We start from the raw sequence: 17,977 nt of genomic DNA on the forward strand, positions 1-17,977 counted from the left end.
GAAGAGACTTTGGGCTTCTTGCAGGGGAGCCTTACAATACAATTCTTTCCAATTGTTCATCATAAAAAACAGGACAAATTGTTTTGTCACGTGATTCAAAATAAAATAATAAACTACAGCACATCGGTTCCGTGCCTAGAACAACTCATTTCTAATACAAAGCCATTTGTTTGATGTAATAGACCACAAGATCAAAATCTTCCACTAGAAAACAAGGTTTCTGCTGGGGGTCGGTATGCTTCCACTTTGAGGTGCTTAATGACACCAGACTTACATTACAAACCAAAAGACTTAGGCCTTGGCTTATTCTTACCCAAAGAATTCATTCGATTGGCATATTCCTGCTCATCTTCAAGTTTCTTTCTCCAAGCAGCCTCTTCTTTCTGCCTCTTAATCATCTCTAATTCCCTTTGACGTTCCTCCTCCTTCCGCTGCAGCTCTAGAGCTTCTCTTCTCTGAGCCTCTTCCACCCTCCTCCTATTTTCCTCAAGCATCATATCCAGCTCTTCTCTCTCTTTACGAGCTTGTTCCTGTAAAACAACATAATTACATCATCAAAGTCGAATGGCAAGTGATTTTCCAGAGGATACGATAACCTTGCCAAACCGTATTATGATACTTGAAGGTATCCCAGGGCGCAGGTTGCATTATAATGCATTAGTTATTCACGTTCAATTTATAAAATGCAGCGATTATGACGCTTGATGATGCAAGGCTATGTTATATGCAGTATCAATAGCCTGCTATACTTACTTCTTTCCTTCTAGCTTCACTGAGGGCATCTTCCTTTTCTTTTTCAAGTTGAGCTTCAACATCATCAAACAATTTCTTCACACCCTCTGCTATGCGCCTTTCTATTTCTAACTTCACTTCCTCTGAACTTAGCTTCTCCTCGACATTTTTCCGTATTGCTTCTTCAAGTCTCAGTGCAGTTTCCTCTTCCAATAATTTCAATTCTTCCTCATGCTGACGCCTGTTACAAAGTGCAGATGTTCAAGAAGATAAGCGGCTGCTGATGAAGAATAAAGAGCTAGAAGCAAATCATAATTACATCAGCTTCCTAGTCCCAGGTGACAATGGAAAAACACAACAGGAGTAGAATGAATACTTAATTTTCATACTTGATTTCAAGTTTTCAACCAGGTCACTCCATTAACGTGGAAAAGATGAGCTTACGCTTATAAGGCATACCTCTAACAAGTTCCTGATCCATACATATGCAGTTTCCTATGGAACAGTAGATAAACTTCGCACCAATTGTTCATCATATATAACAAACATTGTACTACGCAGTAGCTTCCTTCAGAAAAGCCAGTAGAGAAGAATTTAAGCAGTTGCATTTTCAAAGTGAATCACGCATCTGGCACAAGCAAAAATGGGAATTGATTTAGACATAAGTTGCTGTAAACCTATTATCTTCAAACTATAATGCCAATAATTTACTCATTTAGTGTATTCTCACCACCAGCGGCAAAATTTTGCCTCGGTGATAAACATAACTCCTTACACCAAACTGGACTTTTTAATCAAGTTAACCTGCTGGCATCTTTTTAGTTGATCAACCATAAACATGACATTAATAATTAAACTCAGTTAACGCTTTACAAATTCGATGCACCAGGCTCAAGTACGGCCTCTATGGAAGATTCTCGCCTATGATGAACATATATGCCTTTCATTAACCAAAGTTATGCTGAGAAAATGAATTACAATCTCATAGGCATGATAAGTATCCAAGTGTTTTGTGAAGGGAGATCACAAAAAATGGCGCATGAATCAGGAAGTTTACCTTTTCTTTTCTTCTTCCTCTTTTTTCAGTTTGTCAGAGGCAGCTTTATGCTCATTTGAAACAGGGCTAGAACTGCGAGATTTAGGTAGTGGAGACAGTGAAGAGCTCCTACTTCTATGTCTCCTACGATGTCTATGAGCTGGAGACCGTGTTCTCCGACGCTTATGACTCGGAGAGCGACTTCTTCGCCTGCAATCAAACAGCAGATCCAGACTCCACTTGAAAATTACCAAAACTAAGAATTTTCAAAATTAATACGAAAGCCAACACAGGGACGGGCACTTCGAACCCGAACCCGTCTCTGTGGAATAATGACAGTCAGTTTCTTATATGATGTTAAGAGATAAAACATCATCTGAGTTGAAGGGGAACAAGGAATCCAATCATTGTAGCTAAACAAAGGTCGAGGCTTTACAGAAAACTTGGACTAGGAGCAGCAAGATATAAAAAGAAAACCTGGTCCGGGTAGAATTGGAATAGGGCGAGCGGCTCCGATCTCTGCGGCTTCTACGGCTGTGACGGTGACCCACAGGGGACGGAGAATATCTCCTCCTGTACGACGGAGAGCGCGACAGGCTTCGAGGCATCGATTTCGACAACAACGATTACAAGCTACACAGAACTAAAAACCCTAGAAATCACTGGAGTACCACCACTACCTTTTGCGCGCAATGGCTCCAAAGTCCACACACTGTCTCAACGAGAAAATTTTTTTTGACTTCCAACTTCCAAGCTCCAAGTGCCAACCGACGTCAAAAAAGGATAGTTCCAACTTCCAAGTGCCAACACTGTAAATTAAGTTAAATCTAAACATTTGACCAAAGAAAATTAAACAAATCAAAAGGTAGAATAATTTAAGCTAAAAATTTAAAAATATTTTTTAAACATTTAAAAACATAAAAATAACATTAATGTTCATACAAATTACGAAATTAATATAAAAAATGTAAAAAATTAGACTAAAGTATATTATTTGTAAATAATGTAGTCTATTTTAAGTATTGATCACATTTTGTGCACTTAACCAAATAGTTGACTGTTCTATCCTCAGATAGTCAGATTCTCAGTTATCCTGAAAGCATTTAGGTTACTATTTCCATAGAATTAGACATATGGTAATAATCTTATAAATGAGTTATAGCATTTATGACAAATAAATAATGAGATTTGTTATTTTTTTATATTTTATATTTATAATCGGAATAAATTGATAATATATTGTAACTTGGATTTATTTCGAAATTGTGAACACCTAAAACTCAAAAGCATGTCAAAAATATAAAAAAGACGGCTTCAATTGCTAGAAGATAAAATATTTCAAAAAAACATAGTCAAGTTAATGGATTTACGAAAAATTTAGAGCGGTCTTTATGCATTTAAATTGAAATAAAGTAAAGTTGTTGACTATGCAATTAATATATTTTTTTTATATTTTACATTGACGATTTAAAATATGAAGACGAAAGTTATAGCATTTTGAGGTATATTATATTCCATATTAATGTTTTAGAATGTCGTTCAAAAATGGTTTCAGGGATTATTTTAATTAAGATACATAGCAACCAAATTAATATAAAAAGACCTTATCTATTCTCACTTCAGGGGAAGATTGGCAATATCTTACATGCAACAGATGCAAGTTTACACGAGGCAGGTACAGAGATACGTGTGTCGCACTAGGGCGTAGGCCTTGCCTCTAATACTCTACCTCTACAACGACTCACCTGTGCCAAAAACAAAAGCTTGATACAGAAAAGAGTTTCCTTTTTCGGTTTTTGGTTCATTGGATATCGAACACTATCCACCACACTGTATTTAAGGTACATGTGCTTGACTTAGAAGAAGCATTTGCATTTCTCAAAACAGAGTCCTGCAAAACCATATATGTGTCTTTTATCTTGCCCAGGAAAGCTGAATAGCCTCTTGATGGTGCGTAGATTCATCAGCCCAAGCAAATTGGTGAGCCAAGAGTGACATTTCTCTATTGTTCATCTCTTCCATTAGCTCCCACTCTGCCCATCTCTCTGCCAAACCTTCCCCATTCAGCAAATTCACTACCTCTGACATGCTTGGTCGATCCTCAGGCGAGCCTTGCGTGCAAAGCAAGGCAACCTGAATAATCCTCTCCACTTCCTTCACATCATAGCTCTCCAAATTCTTGTCCACTATGTCCTTTATCCTCTTCTCCCTCAGCAGCTTCTTAATCTGCAGAGTTGAACATAGAAAACGAGTCATCAACAGTAACAGTTTTTACATTTCAAGATACAACAATGGACTAGAATCTTACATGATCTAGCAGAAGAACCTCCTCCTCTTCTTCGAGCCGGGAGAAGTCGATTGCTCGTTGACCTGTCACAATTTCAAGAAGTGTTATGCCATATCCAAAGACATCAGTTTTTTCTGATGATTTTCCTGTGGACAAGTATTCTGGGGCTATATGTCCCATTGTACCCCTCACTTGAGTGGTAACACTGGTCAGTCTTGTGTCAACCAGCTTAGCTAGGCCAAAATCTCCGAGAACTGCTTCAAATTCATCATCTAACAGGATGTTTGCTGCCTTTAAATCGCGATGTATGATCTTAGGATTACATTGCTCGTGCAAATACTCCAATCCATGTGCTGTACCAAATGCTATACGTTTCCTTGTTGGCCAGTCCAGACCTCTCTCTCCAGGTTTCAAATCTAATTGCATCATCCACAAATTAGTGTCAAGAATTTAACTCAAATATAGTCAGTCAACTCCAGAATTGAAGAAAAGTGTGGTTCTATTACCTCTCAAGCGATATGCAACACTTAGATTTTGCATGAAAGGATATACAAGGATTCTTTCGGTTGAGGTTGTACAGAACCCAATCAAACGTAGGAGATTTCTGTGAACTGCAACGCTTATAAGTTGAACTTCTCTTTGGAATGCGGCCTCTCCACCAGGATTATGATAATCGGCCAGGCGTTTCACTGCAATCCTTGTATTGTCCAAGAGTACTCCTTTGTATACTCTTCCAAAGCCTCCTTGGCCAATCACGTTGCTTTCACTGAAATTTTTTGTGGCTAGCTGAAGTTCACGCAAAGAAAATCTTCTCAATTGCCCAAATGAAATCTTGCTCTCATCTTCACCTGATCAAATATTACTTTTCAAAGAGTTTTTCCAGAAGTATGCAATAAGTATGACTCTGAACACGTTAAAAATATCAATCATATTCCAATTAGGACGGTGAAGATAAATGACTAGAAGGACCCCAGCATTATAAGAAAATACCTGAAACATCAACAAAAACATCACTTTTGTGTCTTTGCGCGAATCGGTATACATATGTAAAGATGACCCCTAAACATAGAATTCCGAAGGCGCCACAACTTGCCAAACTTAAAGCCACTGCAACTTTTGATTTGTTGGTTGAAGCTACAGGAAAATGTAAACTTTAGGTTTAGAACTTTTTGAATATCAAAAACTACACAAGACAAAGGAAAAAATGAAAATAAAAACCTGGAATAGCTGAATTAGAAGCACAAGGTTGCTCCAAGCTAGAGCCACATTGAAGGTTCGTATTTGAAAAGCTGAAAAGTGATAAAGTAGCAAAAAGCAAATTGTATGTATTTTTTCAGAATACAGTTATCTTAAGTAAATCCCAAAAAACTAGAGAGATTCAAGTTTTAATAAAATTTACTTGAAGATTGGAATTGAAAAGAGGTGCTTTGGGATGGTTCCAGTTAAATTATTAGAAGAAAGATCCCTGTCAATAATAAATCATAGCATACAGATGTAAGCAAACTCAAGGTAGGAGAAATCCCAAAAACTAAAGACAAAAAAAAAAAAGTCATCAGAATGGAAATTCTTACAATTCTGATAACCTACTGAGATTTTCAACAGAATCCGGTATGAATCCAAACAAGTCATTCCCTTTCAATACCCTGAATAACCATCATCACTTACAATCATACATTGTTCAATCTCTCAAAAGGCTTTCATATGATCCATAATTCTTAGAAGGAGGGACAAGAGTATCTGAAAAATGGAAAGTACAGCCTTACAGAGTCCTTAGAGAGGAAAGTTGACCCCACGTGGATGGTATGGAACCATTAAAATTATTGTCAGCAAGATTTAGATATTGCAGGCGTGTCAACTTGGCAATATAATCAGGCAAGAAACCTGAAAGACTATTGTTCTGCAATTCCCTGTAATAATTAATTTGGCTAATAAGAGATAATATCATGGAAGAAATCTATTGTATATTATTAGATTATATTTCAATTTATAAGTGAGGCAAATTAGTTGGGAGAAAAACGATAAATATAAATACTTTAAAGTAATTTAGTAACTTTTTCATTTTCACAAATTAGTCAATTAGATCTTATATTAAGGACTGAAAGTAGTATTTCTTAACATACAAATCGTATTTGTAAAAATGGTATGCAAGAAATGAGTATTTAGAATTCAATTTTTAAGCTTATAACAGATGATGAAAATCACAAGAAGTTGAAAAGGAAGTTCCTCTCAACCCATAGGTCATGATTTAATTATTAGAAAATCTTCTATATGAAGTTCTTATGATTTATTCTTGGTAAATCAGACACTAGCCCAACAAATTACCCATGACAAACAAGGTTTCTCTGATTAGCTGGACCAGCGCAGTAGCACTGAGGCAGTATTGCTGAATCTTACAAATACCAACTTACAAGGTAATCAAGTATTTCAATTTGGTAATTGAAGGAGACAGTGTCCCTGAAAATCCTTTTGAACCCAAGCTCCTGCATGATGATCCATTGGCATGATTGAATCACAAAAACATTTAACAAAACTCCTACAAAGGTTACATACATAAAAGAAAAAGTAGTATGTTAGGAAAAGAAGAAAGGGAGGTTAAAGATTTGTCTTTCTGACATGGTTAATCTTACAGAGATATGACATGTCCATCTCTGCATGTGACATGAGACCAACTAAAGCATGGGCTCACAAGAAAACTATTCCAATCTGTCATCTGATGGTTAGAATCATTGAGGACCTTCAAAAAATCTAACAAAGCTTCACCTGTATAGTAAAGTCAATGACCCGAACAGACATTCGCATCAAATAATAGGTCCCAGTGATCCCATAAAGTTACAAAAGATAAGAAAATGTGCACAACACCTTCCACATCAGGACCAGTAGTTGCACAGCTGAGTCCTGAGATGGCCAAGAATAACAGCCACCTGGTCATCCGTTTTAGAGGAATATAAGCCTCTTTGATCTCCGAGGAATATTCAGCTGGGAAAATAAAAGAACCTCAAGGAATGATTTTTATCATGGAAAGTTGATAACCGACACATTAACAAGAATGAGTTATCCCCATCAAACAATGGATTGAATTGAAATATCTACTATTTCCCAGAAGGCAAAAAAGGCAACCTTTGTGAGAAGATAAGAGGCACACAAAGAGGGGAAGCAAGAAACTTACAAGCTGGAGACATGGGGGACTCACTGGTTCCTGCAGCATGAACACTGATGGGAGAGTGGGAGACGAGGGAGGAGACATTTATTGTTGTCAGGAAGAAAACAGTCAAAACCAACTAAAGTGAGTCACTGGGACCCAGTGGTCAATGGGCAACACAATTAAGGATTAAAAATTCTAGAAAAAGGAACGGCCAATTTCTGGGTTGCCCAATGCTAAAGAGCAGGATAGGAGGGATGCTTGGTGGTAGTGGCAGCGGTGGAAAGGGCAGAAGAATCCCACTGAGCTGAGAGGCTTTGATTTTTAATCATAAACAATATAATAGTAGTATTCATGCCTACCTTTTATCTGTTCCTCAATTTGATGAAAATGCCCAAAAGTGCTGAGCTGTGGAAAGAAGCTTCCACTATGATCCACTTTGGATTATAGCTCCCTTACCCGTTTCGCGACAGCGCCCCTACGAATTTTCCTAAAGGTGCACACTTTTAAAAGGCATTAATAATTTGACTGCCACCATCAAAAGTATATATTTTATATTTAAAACTAAAAGAATATTAAAATTTAATTATATAGGTATTATTTTTCTGATATTATTTAAAACAATTTATATCTTGAATCAAAATAAAAAAAATTACTGAAATAGTTTTAAACTTTTAATATTAATGGGATGAAATTAGGGGTATGCAATTCGTTCTAGGCAGCCCGTTCTGTTCTGACCCAATCAATATAGGTCCGACCGTCCGAGTGGGGTCAAGAACGGAACTAGGAGGGGACGGAGGATTATCCCGGAACGTTCCGTTCTGTCTCAACTTTCATAACTTTTCCATTTTATTTCAGGTTAACACAGTATTTGATCTATACAATTTGTTTTTATTTTAACTTTGATTTAGCTTTTACAAAATCCCATTTAACAGTTTTTGAAAATAATAATATATTTTTATAAAAATTTCTGATTTAAAATTTTGTAATTTTCTTTTTTTAATCATTTTTTCTATTAGTATTAAGATTTCATTAGACAAAAAACTTTAGAGATGAAAACATTCTAGTTCATGTCTTAAATATAAGTGCTAGCTGACTAATTTGAGTAGATTAAGAAAATAAATTAAATTAGTTATTTACAATAAATATATGTCGTCTTCCCTAAAATATACTTAATAATCAAGTTTATTGGTTAGAATTATTATTATTAGAAGAATTATCTTAAAAAAATAAATAAATATGAGAGATAAAATAGATCGAGGTCTTATATTTAAAATTAAAATAAAAGTCAAACAAGATCTTATATTAAGCATAAAGTAATACTACCTCTGGTTTTTAATATAAGACTTTGTTTGACTTTTATTTGGTCTTAAATATAAGATCATAATCTATTTTTTCTCATATTTATATATATTTTTTCTAATATAATTCTTATAACAATAATAATTTTAACTAACACATTTAATTAGTAAGAATATTTTTAAAAAAATAATATCTATTTATTATAAATAACTAATTTATTTATTTTTTTAATATTTTTAAATTAGTTAACTAAATTTTATAATTAAGATGCTAGTATCATCTAAAATTATAAGAACTACAACGAAGATCAGAGCAAATTGTTGAAGTTACAAGTGTCTTGTATGAAATTATTAATTCTTCACTCTTCAGATGCTCCTACGCTCTCTCCCCCTTCTCCCACTCGAAAAATCTTCGTTCAGATAAAGCCGACCTGCTCATTCATCTTCCTGTTTTTTCACGCGTTTCTTTCCTTGGTTCATCATTCAGTCGACGCTCAAAAGGGTTTCTTTTCTCCTTCTGCAACAACCCTAAACAAACTCTTTCATCTTCCTTCTCGATCAAACGCGGCGTCTCAACGGGGACGATTTTGGCAGTTGGCTTCCCTTTATCCTCGGTTCCTCACTTTTCGGTCTTCCTCATCAGTTTCTTGCCGCCCTTCGCACTGTCCCAGCGCCCAATTTGCTCTCTCTCTTTTTTCAAGGACTCTAAATCTTGCAGTCCCAGGTATTTGATTTTCGATCCTTAGAAATCCTGTTTGTTTCAGTGTGTTTTTGTGTGTTAGAATGGAATCTGACTAGTGCATTGATTGGAATAATTGGCAGGTGGCTGTTCTTGGAGTGACAATCAGTAAAGGCAAGTACGTTGCAGAATCGAACGTGATTAGTCTGATTGAGCAGGTTATCAATCAATTGCTTAAATAGTGAATTGGATGCTATAATGGCTGATGGAGATGTCAAATTGCAGAGGAAGATGCAGGTAAATTTTTGATTTTTTAATTCCTAAATGCACCCAGGTTTTACATTGCCAAGCCAAGTGAGTTCTAATCAATATTTTTCTCAGCTGTACTGCATTAGCCACTTCAGCTAGAAAATTAGCAGAGTACTTGCTCCGCGTTTTACTTGCACGGATTAAAAATATTAATTTAGTTAGTCATTAATAATAAATAAATATTATCTTCTTAAAATATTTTTACTAATTATGTGTATAAATTAAAACAATTATTTAATAAAATTAAATTTTTGACATGTATAATTATTATTAAAAATTAATTTTAAAAAATAGATAAATATAAAAAATAAATTAAATAAAAGTTTTTAAAAGGGAGAATCTTATTTAAATCCAGCTGAAATACCAAAATTTAAAATCAAGCCTATACTTTGAACAAATTCCTAATAAGGATTAAAGGCCTAATTAGAAATTTAGAAATGTTCTTGAAAGTCAAGAATGCCCCTCTATAATTGAAATGAATTGTTATCTTTATAATTTGAGTGATTTTTTTTCTTTTTTTTGGTTGACTTTATATTTTTCTCTCTCATAAATTCTTTGTCTGCCTCACAAATTCTTTTCTTGAAATACAAAAACAGTAAATGTTTAGTAAATAATAGGAAATTATAATACAATCATTGATTCATATTAAGAATTACTCCAACACTCTAATCAATCTAACAGTGTTGGTTAATGCTAGATTTTAATTTTCAATGGGTTTGATTTTTGCTCAATTTTAACATTGATCCATCCTTCATATACTTAATAATATATACACACATGTACACTTGGAAAATTGGTAAAATAGTGTAGACGGAGGATCATAATATATAATTAATTTGTTCTGAAATAGTCAAAGGAAAAAGGCATACGATTGTCATGAATAAATAGGAAACTATTTGAAAAGCCTTTGAGTTAAGAATTATGGACTATTTGATTCCTTATTCAGACCGGCACCTTTTACAAATTGATTAGCGCATTGGAGTATTATTAATGTGAATTGCGAACATTATTATAATTTCATGTCATTTACTATGGATTAAGAACTTTCGTATTTTAGGAAAACAATTTGTAAAGGAGAAAAATATAGAACTAACAACTCATTTTAATTAAAGAGGTGCATTTTGGACTTTAAACAACATTCATAAATCTCTAATTAGGTCTATTTGCCTTATTAGGAATTTGTACAAAGTGAAGACCTACTTTTGAATTTTAGTGTTTTAACTTGATTTAATTAGGATTATCCCTTTTTAAAATCAATTTAAAAATTAAACTAATTTTTATATTAGTTTCAGAAAGTTGACTTACATCAAGGATAGGCGGGATGTCTTAAGTTGGCTTTGAACTTTTTTCTAAGAATATCGGCGAGAAGTCCCGAGACCAGAATGGCATCGGGATCCGTGAATGGGGCATAGAGATTACGGACTAAGGGTGTGTTTGGATGAAACCAAACCGTGGTTTGGAAAAGTGATTCTGGAGAATAGATTCTGGGGAAAATAGATTCTGTGAAGAATAGATTTTGTAAAAAAGTGATTCTGAGAAGTGAGAGTGTTTGGATAGTTGTTATCAGAAGCACTTTTATATATACAAATTACTAAAAAAAAGACATAAGTTAATATGATAATTACAGAAAAAATAGATTTTATGATATATTTTAATTTGAAGGAATAAAATTGTTAATAATATGTTTTTTACCACATAATTAATAATACATAAGATAATATAATTAATAAATAATTAATGTGTATATATATTTATAAAATATAAGATTAAATATATTTATAAAAAAATATGTTTATAAAAAAAATAACAAGATACATATCATATAGGCCCTCACACTCTCCCTTTTTTCTCCAAAAGCAAAAAAATTTTTCTTTTTCCAAAACCATGGTTTTGGTTTTTGGAGGGGCTGTTTGGGTAGATTATTCCCCAAACCATGGTTTGGGGTGTCACCCAAACACACCCTAAGAAGTATAATACTCCTCCGGTCCTTAATATAAGACCCATTTAACTAATTTGATTAGATTAAGGAAGTTAGGTAAGTTAGTTAATTATAAGAAATGTGACATGTTTGTCCTAAAATATCATAATCATCTTTTTTAATACCCATTCTTCTTCTCCTACTTGATTATGGTTGAGGGAGTATATATAGGGGTAATTTAGAAAAAAATTGATAAATATGAGAAATAAGTCTTATATTTAGGACCAAAACCAACTCAACAATTGGGTCCTATATTAAAGACCGGAGGAGTAACTTTCAAAAATTCAATGCCTTTTTATTAAAATATTCTTACTCCTTTGGTTTTATTTATAAGATAGAAAGAAGATATTTTTTATCCTATTTATAAAGTATTAAAAGAATTTTTTATATTGATGTACTCCTCCGGTCCTTAATATAAGACCCATTTAACTAATTTGATTAGATTAAGGAAGTTAGGTAAATTAGTTAATTATAAGAAAAGTGACACATTTTTCCTAAAACACCATAATCATCTTTTTTTAATACCCCTCTCCTTCTTCTATTTGATTATGGTTGAGAGAATATCTATAGGGGTAATTTAGAGAAAATTGATAAATATGAGAAATGGATCTATATTTAGGACCAAAACCAACTCAAGAATTGGGTCCTATATTAAGGACCAGAGGAGTATAATTTTATTCTATTTGGCTCATACATGACATATAATACATATTAAATAATAATAAAATTGAAGAGTTGAATTTTAAATGAAAGTTAATAAAAGTTAAGGTTTTTTTAATCTGTGTGTATAATATGTTAAAAGTGATTTATAAATAGGATCGGAGGAATATTATTTAGAGGTGTTTGGATAGAAACAAAATCATGAGTTTAAAAATAATTTTATGATATACAAAATAAATAAATATACTGAAGAATTTGTTTTGATTTTAAAAAAATAATTTTAAGGTGATCCGAACACCTTTGTCTCGATTTGCGCTGACCGCTTCATGAGTGTTTTTTGTCTTTTCATCAAATTAAGGATAAACTCTTTTTACTGCACTTAAACAGAAAGTCGTCCTCGTCTTCGCCATCCCCGTCCTCCTTGGCTTAAGTTGAGTGGGTCCCTTCCCAACACGAGAGCACCGTACCCCGGGAACGCCGGAGCTGCGAAGGTTGGGGTTTCTCTTTCTTTTAAGTTTTAATGTTTGATCGTGTAAATAATAATTAATTATGAAACTATTAATTCATAAATTAAGGTTAAAATTAAAGAAACAAATTAGGGCACAGAGGGCGTGGGGTCATAATTTGATAAAGCAGCGCGGGGAATGGCGGCCAATCCAGACAAACAGGCACCGGGATTGGACGACAGGATCAAGTACGAGTCTTGGGATTGTCACCATGATATTTCTATTCACCTGCGCAACAAGAGCAGGAACCTCCAATCAAGAAACGACAAACTCAGCTTCTTTACTTCTCTATCCGAAGCTTTGCATGTTCAGAATCCACTGGCCGACCCAGATGTCGTGCATTATTTAGATGACCTCTACGACAGTGTCAAATCCCAGTTGCTCCATCTCCTGGAAGTAAATAGAGCTGTATCACCCGATGTGTCTGATGATAATGTTGATCATGTGCCGTATAAGTTTTTCTTGGATCATCTGAGGCTGGACGGAAAATCTTATGCGCTTGTCATCCCGGAAGACGGTGTCTATATTAAATACGAAGCGGAGGAACCAGAGGATTCTACATTACCAACTACAACACGCTCTGAGTCGAACCTTGATGATCGGACCCGTCTTATTTCTATCGATACTAATTTGAACTCTGAGGCAGAGCAGCTTCGTAAATCACCAGGTAGGAAACAAAAGCAACCTCTTCAAACGATTGTGGATCCAAAGGCGACGACGCGCAGGGGTAGGAAACCAAAACAACCTCTCGCCCTTAGCACCGATGTTCGATCGAACGTGGATTTGGAAGTGAAAGAAGAAGAAGATGAAGACGACCATCTGCCTGACTTAAAAAGGCCCCTCATAAAACAACCAGAACCTGTTGTACGTATCGCAAATTTAATGAATCCATCATTTTTGTTTCATTTCAATTTTTTGTTCTTTGTTTTGCGTTATGTATACTGTTTGTAGGATTTGCATAAATTCCTTTATTTGCTGCTTCCTAGGTGAATGTGGATCGGTGGTGGGAGAAACAAAAAGCCCGTGCACGGAAACACACAGCATTTAGAGATAAGCTCATGGATAATCTCAGGAGGCCTTACTCCGAGGACGAGTACCGGATGCTTCTTAAACAACTTAGTGAAAAGAAACCAGTGAAAAGCCAAAGAGTTTTGCGTTCGTGCACAAAAAGCTATGACGACGACACTCGTCCTTCAAAGTCTATTCTTGATTACCATGCTGGTAAGTAGGATTCATCGCACTGCTTTAGTACATTCTCCCACTTGCAATATAGCTTTGCATGTATGACACTACTATGGTCTAGCTGTACATAATAAAATCTACTGATATGAGTACATTGGTTGAACTATGAGATTGGACTAGCTCTAGTCTAGATTCCTTAATTTTAGTTTTCTTGTTGTCTCTTGGCATCCCTTGTTCAAGATCACTTACTTGTTCAGTTTCGAGCTGAATCTGCAGATCTTGCAAAGAGAATAGATTCAGTTCGTGATGATCATCCCAGAGTTCTGAATCTCCTTCGTGGATATTTCTTTTGGATGACAGTATGTTTAGATTTTCAGCATCCCATACGTTCGTTTTAATTAGATGTTCTGTGCCGGTATATCGCTTTTTGATTCATAATATGCATATTTGGTGACAGAATTTATCTCAAGAAGGGTCGTTTCTACCATGGGAAGATGCATCATGTCTGGAGGCGCTGCCACAATAGGAGGCGCTGCATTTGATTTTGAGGGGATTTACCATGTTCTCTTCGCTTTTAACTTTGGTTCCTGCTGGGACTGCCAACATGTTAGTTACTAGTTAGTGTATATATTTAGTCCCCACACACACCATATACATGCTATAATTTGATTTGTTTCCATTGGTTTGAGCGTTCCAAATATACTTGAATCTTTTTCGACTTGAGAGTGTTAGGATATATGCATACACGCTTTTTAGTTCTTATTATTATAAGGACTCAAATGTGTCTCATAATATATTGTTTGGTCTGAATCATTAATTTTTTAACCTAATATTCCTAAATAAACATAAAATTTTCTAACTAATTGATCAAATTCTTTGAACTAATAATTTTTATTGAGAATAATTTTGATATTTTGTGAAGAAAAAAATTAAGTTTAACTAATTTTTAATTTATACAAAGTTGATGTGAAGTATTTATTTTCTTTCCTTGGTTCATGATATAGGAAGTCTTGGGAAGGAAATTATGGTCCAAAGCATAAAAAGTTGTCTGGTAATTAATAAGATTTTTTTAAACTTCTGTCCCCGTTAATTACAAGAGAAAGTTTTAAATATAAGAGAGATAATAAAAATGCATTTAGAAAATATTTTATTACTTTCCAATCATATTATTTAAAGGTAACCTAGAAAAAATTTATTATTTCAGGACACATTTAATAACTTAACTATTATTTTTTAATTCATGAAAAAATTTAACCAATATTTTATATTATGGAGAGGGAGTATTACAAGTTAGCCGGCAACTTCCTATGAGAGAAGCATACAACTTATTTTTTTCCAAGTAAGAGGAAGCCGAACAACTCGTGTCTGAGAAGGCTTGGGAAGAAACGGGAGCAAGAGACAAAAGGGTAAGAACAACAAAATCAGCATCCTATAATACGACCCGCCAACAAACAATAAAGATTAAAGAATGCATCCAACTAAAGCAGTCGGGTCTCTCCGTCGCCCCACAAGGCAGAAGCCTCCTGAACTTCACCATGAATTGCGTCGTCACCGCACATATAATGGAAGTGACCACGAGATTCCATCCCATGATGAACAGGCCTTCGGCAATATGTTTGACCATAAATACTGACGGCCGACAAGAGTGCACTTAGACGGGGCTCTGCAAACAGCCCGGTAAGCATGCCGCCGAGCAGGCTAACCGCGGCATAACACAGCCAGAGCATTGGAAAACATAATACTTCTCCGGTTATTAATGCACACTTAATTAATTAATTTGAGTAAATAAAAATGTTAGTTAATTTGAAAAAAAAATTGATAAGCACGTAAAATAGATATTATAATATTAACTCTCCGATGGTATTACTATGGCCTGCCACCCTTGAACCAGACCTAACAAGAAAAATTAGCATGCCACTAATATGTTACTACCGGTCCTATTTCTCGCGTAAGCAGAATATACTTCATGCTCGATGCTCCAGCTCCAGGCCTACAGCTAACTTCACGAGCCACTTCCTCACCGCCCACCTCTGTTCTCTTTGTCCGTCATTCTCGCTTCGGCACCTCCTCCTTCCCTCAGCGTCGTGCATCTCGGCGTCTCCTTCCCTGATCTGATTGCTGAGTTCGAAGCTGAAGAGTGAAGCGTTCTACTCTCGCGTGAGAGTGCTCTCCTCTTCACTCGTATGGAATACCTTCCGCTATTGCGTTCTCCGTTCTGGTTAATTCGAATATGTCTGATGGGTTTGCTAATTTTCTCCGTTGAGCATCATTTGTCTTGAAAGACTGAGTGCTTTTCTTTTTGCTTCCAAGCCTTTCGATGGGATTGCCATTTGCAAATAGATCATTGGGAGAACTAAGATGCAAGTGGGGTCGAAAACCTTTTTTTTTTTTGGGCTTGTCAGGGCTTGTTTTGTAAGCTTCCCCCCCCCCCTTTGAGAGATCGCTGTAATTCTAAATTTTGTTGATGAATAGTTTCAGGGAGAAATGGCGCCAAAAACTTTTTTTGGGGTTTGGCAGGTGGGGTTAGAAGCTGATTCGCTACACACCGTTTTGAACAATTATTTGCATCCTCTTTTCTGCCAGCCATTAGATGAATCTGGCGATAGGTACAAACGCACCTTTGAATCACTGCAACAAATCTCTTTCCCTAGAAGTACACGTCTACGCCAAAGGCTGCGGCAATTGAAACAACGAAGCAGAGAATTCGATCCTGGAAACAACGAGCGAGGAACCAAATTGCTGATTACAATTAGAATGGAAGCGCCGCTTAATACCCCAAAGAACAAGTACAGTATAATCATTCCTACTTACAATGAGCGGCTGAACATTGCTCTCATCGTCTACCTTATTTTCAAGCACCTCCGGTAAATTTCCCATCTCTTGATTTAGTTTTGGTTCTATTTGCACATCACTCATGACCTCTGGAAATCTAAGATTGGTTTTTTACGTTTCGGGGCAATCAGAGTGTATTCCTTTATGATTCAAGATAGCGAGCATTATCTATTCTGATTATACTGTTCCTCGATGGTGATTAACGATCTTGCATGTTTGGAATGTTTCTTTTTGGTTGCTCAATCCTCAATTAGGGACGTCGATTTTGAAATTATAGTTGTGGACGATGGAAGCCCCGATGGCACTCAGGATATCGTAAAACAGTTGCAGAAAGTTTATGGAGAGGATCGGATTGTAAGAAATATACAACTTGAAGTTGGAGTTTTATATATAAACTTTTCTTCATCGATATTTATCTCAGTCCCTGCTAAATGCTAATCTTATATTAAGCGTTTTCTCTCTGTGATTCCAGCTATTAAGAGCCAGGCCTACTAAGCTGGATTAGGTATTTACCTCACCCTTGTCCTCTTAAGTTATTATAAAATATGAAAAGCTGTTATTTTGATTCAATTCCATTCCAGGAACGGCTTATATTCATGGTTTGAAAGCATGCGTCTGGAAATTTTGTTGTCATCATGGATGCTGATCTATCACACCATGTAAGTGCCTTTGAGATTTGTATCGTTGTTTGCCGTTCCTAATGATTGAACTAAGGAAAATAAGAAGGACTGTGGTAGAAGAAAAAAGTTGAAAAAAGAAGTCGGCAGAATTAAGTCTGAACAATTACTATTTGGGATTGAAATGTCGCTTTAATGTTTTATTAATTCGCCTGTCATTTTAACATGCCTGTGTCTATGAATGCAATTGGTAATCTGACAAATTTATAATTTGTAGTCAGAGAGAATTACTCTATTCATTTGTTGTCTCCTACTCTGAGTTGAATTAGAACGTCCATTTTTGAAATTTCTTAAATGAATTTTGTTTTTGTTACATCTTTTCTTTTACTAATTTGTTTAATTCTTCTGCAGCCAAATATTTGCCAAGCTTCATCAGGTAGAAAACCATCTAATAATTTCTTGCTTATTTCTTATCTGCCTATGCCATTTACTTCTCCATTTACATTTCGCAGAAAGCAGTTAGAAACTGGTGCTGATATAGTCACCGGAACTCGTTATGTCAAGGGTGGTGGTGTGCATGGATGGAATCTTATGCGCAAATTAACAACGCAGAGGGGCAAATGTTCTTGCACAAACCTTTTATGGCCGGTGTTTCTGATCTAACAGGATCTTTTAGGTATGAAACTTGATAAGTGCTATTAAGTAGTTGACTGATGAGT

The 17,977-nt window shown here is 35.3% G+C and overlaps 3 protein-coding genes and 1 pseudogene across 3 annotated transcripts; 2 read left to right on the forward strand and 2 right to left on the reverse strand.

Moving 5' to 3' along the window:
• On the reverse strand, window positions 1–2,499 carry LOC114723931 (uncharacterized protein At1g10890). The gene is made up of 4 exons (XM_028910181.1): window positions 2,246–2,499; window positions 1,790–1,978; window positions 754–973; window positions 1–530 (listed from the first exon to the last, which is right to left on the reverse strand). The coding sequence occupies exons 1-4, from the start codon at window positions 2,374–2,376 to the stop codon at window positions 276–278; spliced, it is 795 nt and encodes a 264-aa protein (XP_028766014.1). The 5' UTR covers window positions 2,377–2,499; the 3' UTR covers window positions 1–275.
• An 842-nt stretch (window positions 2,500–3,341) lies between these two features.
• LOC114723927 (probable LRR receptor-like serine/threonine-protein kinase At5g63710) lies at window positions 3,342–7,470 on the reverse strand. Its single transcript, XM_028910178.1, has 12 exons — window positions 7,222–7,470; window positions 6,915–7,031; window positions 6,683–6,815; window positions 6,464–6,535; window positions 5,819–5,962; window positions 5,627–5,698; window positions 5,455–5,520; window positions 5,274–5,344; window positions 5,046–5,189; window positions 4,562–4,903; window positions 4,077–4,471; window positions 3,342–3,994 (listed from the first exon to the last, which is right to left on the reverse strand). Exons 1-12 carry the CDS (start codon window positions 7,232–7,234, stop codon window positions 3,683–3,685), a joined length of 1,881 nt encoding a protein of 626 aa, XP_028766011.1. The 5' UTR covers window positions 7,235–7,470; the 3' UTR covers window positions 3,342–3,682.
• A 1,481-nt stretch (window positions 7,471–8,951) lies between these two features.
• LOC114723929 (uncharacterized) lies at window positions 8,952–14,444 on the forward strand. The gene is made up of 7 exons (XM_028910180.1): window positions 8,952–9,219; window positions 9,318–9,471; window positions 12,509–12,612; window positions 12,721–13,491; window positions 13,614–13,848; window positions 14,086–14,168; window positions 14,267–14,444. The coding sequence occupies exons 4-7, from the start codon at window positions 12,766–12,768 to the stop codon at window positions 14,333–14,335; spliced, it is 1,113 nt and encodes a 370-aa protein (XP_028766013.1). The 5' UTR covers window positions 8,952–9,219; window positions 9,318–9,471; window positions 12,509–12,612; window positions 12,721–12,765; the 3' UTR covers window positions 14,336–14,444.
• A 1,974-nt stretch (window positions 14,445–16,418) lies between these two features.
• Window positions 16,419–17,934, forward strand: LOC114723951 (dolichol-phosphate mannosyltransferase subunit 1-like; annotated as a pseudogene).
• Window positions 17,935–17,977: the final 43 nt, after the last annotated feature.

This window comes from Neltuma alba, unplaced genomic scaffold, assembly GCF_004799145.2.
Source record: "Neltuma alba isolate B1F8T4 unplaced genomic scaffold, ASM479914v2 tig00012163_pilon, whole genome shotgun sequence".
In the NCBI taxonomy this organism is placed as follows: domain Eukaryota; kingdom Viridiplantae; phylum Streptophyta; class Magnoliopsida; order Fabales; family Fabaceae; genus Neltuma; species Neltuma alba.

What these genes read in the sequence shown, in the direction of transcription:
- LOC114723931 (XM_028910181.1), bottom strand. Translation starts at nt 2,376, where the DNA reads ATGCCTCGAAGCCTGTCGCGCTCTCCGTCGTACAGGAGGAGATATTCT. An exon ending in TCCAATTCTACCCGGACCAG is followed by an intron (nt 1,979 to 2,245) that starts GTTTTCTTTTTA and finishes GTTTGATTGCAG; the next exon opens with GCGAAGAAGTCGCTCTCCGA. An exon ending in GTGAAGCTAGAAGGAAAGAA is followed by an intron (nt 531 to 753) that starts GTAAGTATAGCA and finishes GTTGTTTTACAG; the next exon opens with GAACAAGCTCGTAAAGAGAG.
- LOC114723927 (XM_028910178.1), bottom strand. An exon ending in CTCAGTAGGTTATCAGAATT is followed by an intron (nt 5,521 to 5,626) that starts GTAAGAATTTCC and finishes TATTATTGACAG; the next exon opens with GGATCTTTCTTCTAATAATT. An exon ending in AGGTTCTTCTGCTAGATCAT is followed by an intron (nt 3,995 to 4,076) that starts GTAAGATTCTAG and finishes TCAACTCTGCAG; the next exon opens with ATTAAGAAGCTGCTGAGGGA.
- LOC114723929 (XM_028910180.1), top strand. Translation starts at nt 12,766, where the DNA reads ATGGCGGCCAATCCAGACAAACAGGCACCGGGATTGGACGACAGGATC. An exon ending in TAAAACAACCAGAACCTGTT is followed by an intron (nt 13,492 to 13,613) that starts GTACGTATCGCA and finishes GCTGCTTCCTAG; the next exon opens with GTGAATGTGGATCGGTGGTG. An exon ending in TATTCTTGATTACCATGCTG is followed by an intron (nt 13,849 to 14,085) that starts GTAAGTAGGATT and finishes CTGAATCTGCAG; the next exon opens with ATCTTGCAAAGAGAATAGAT.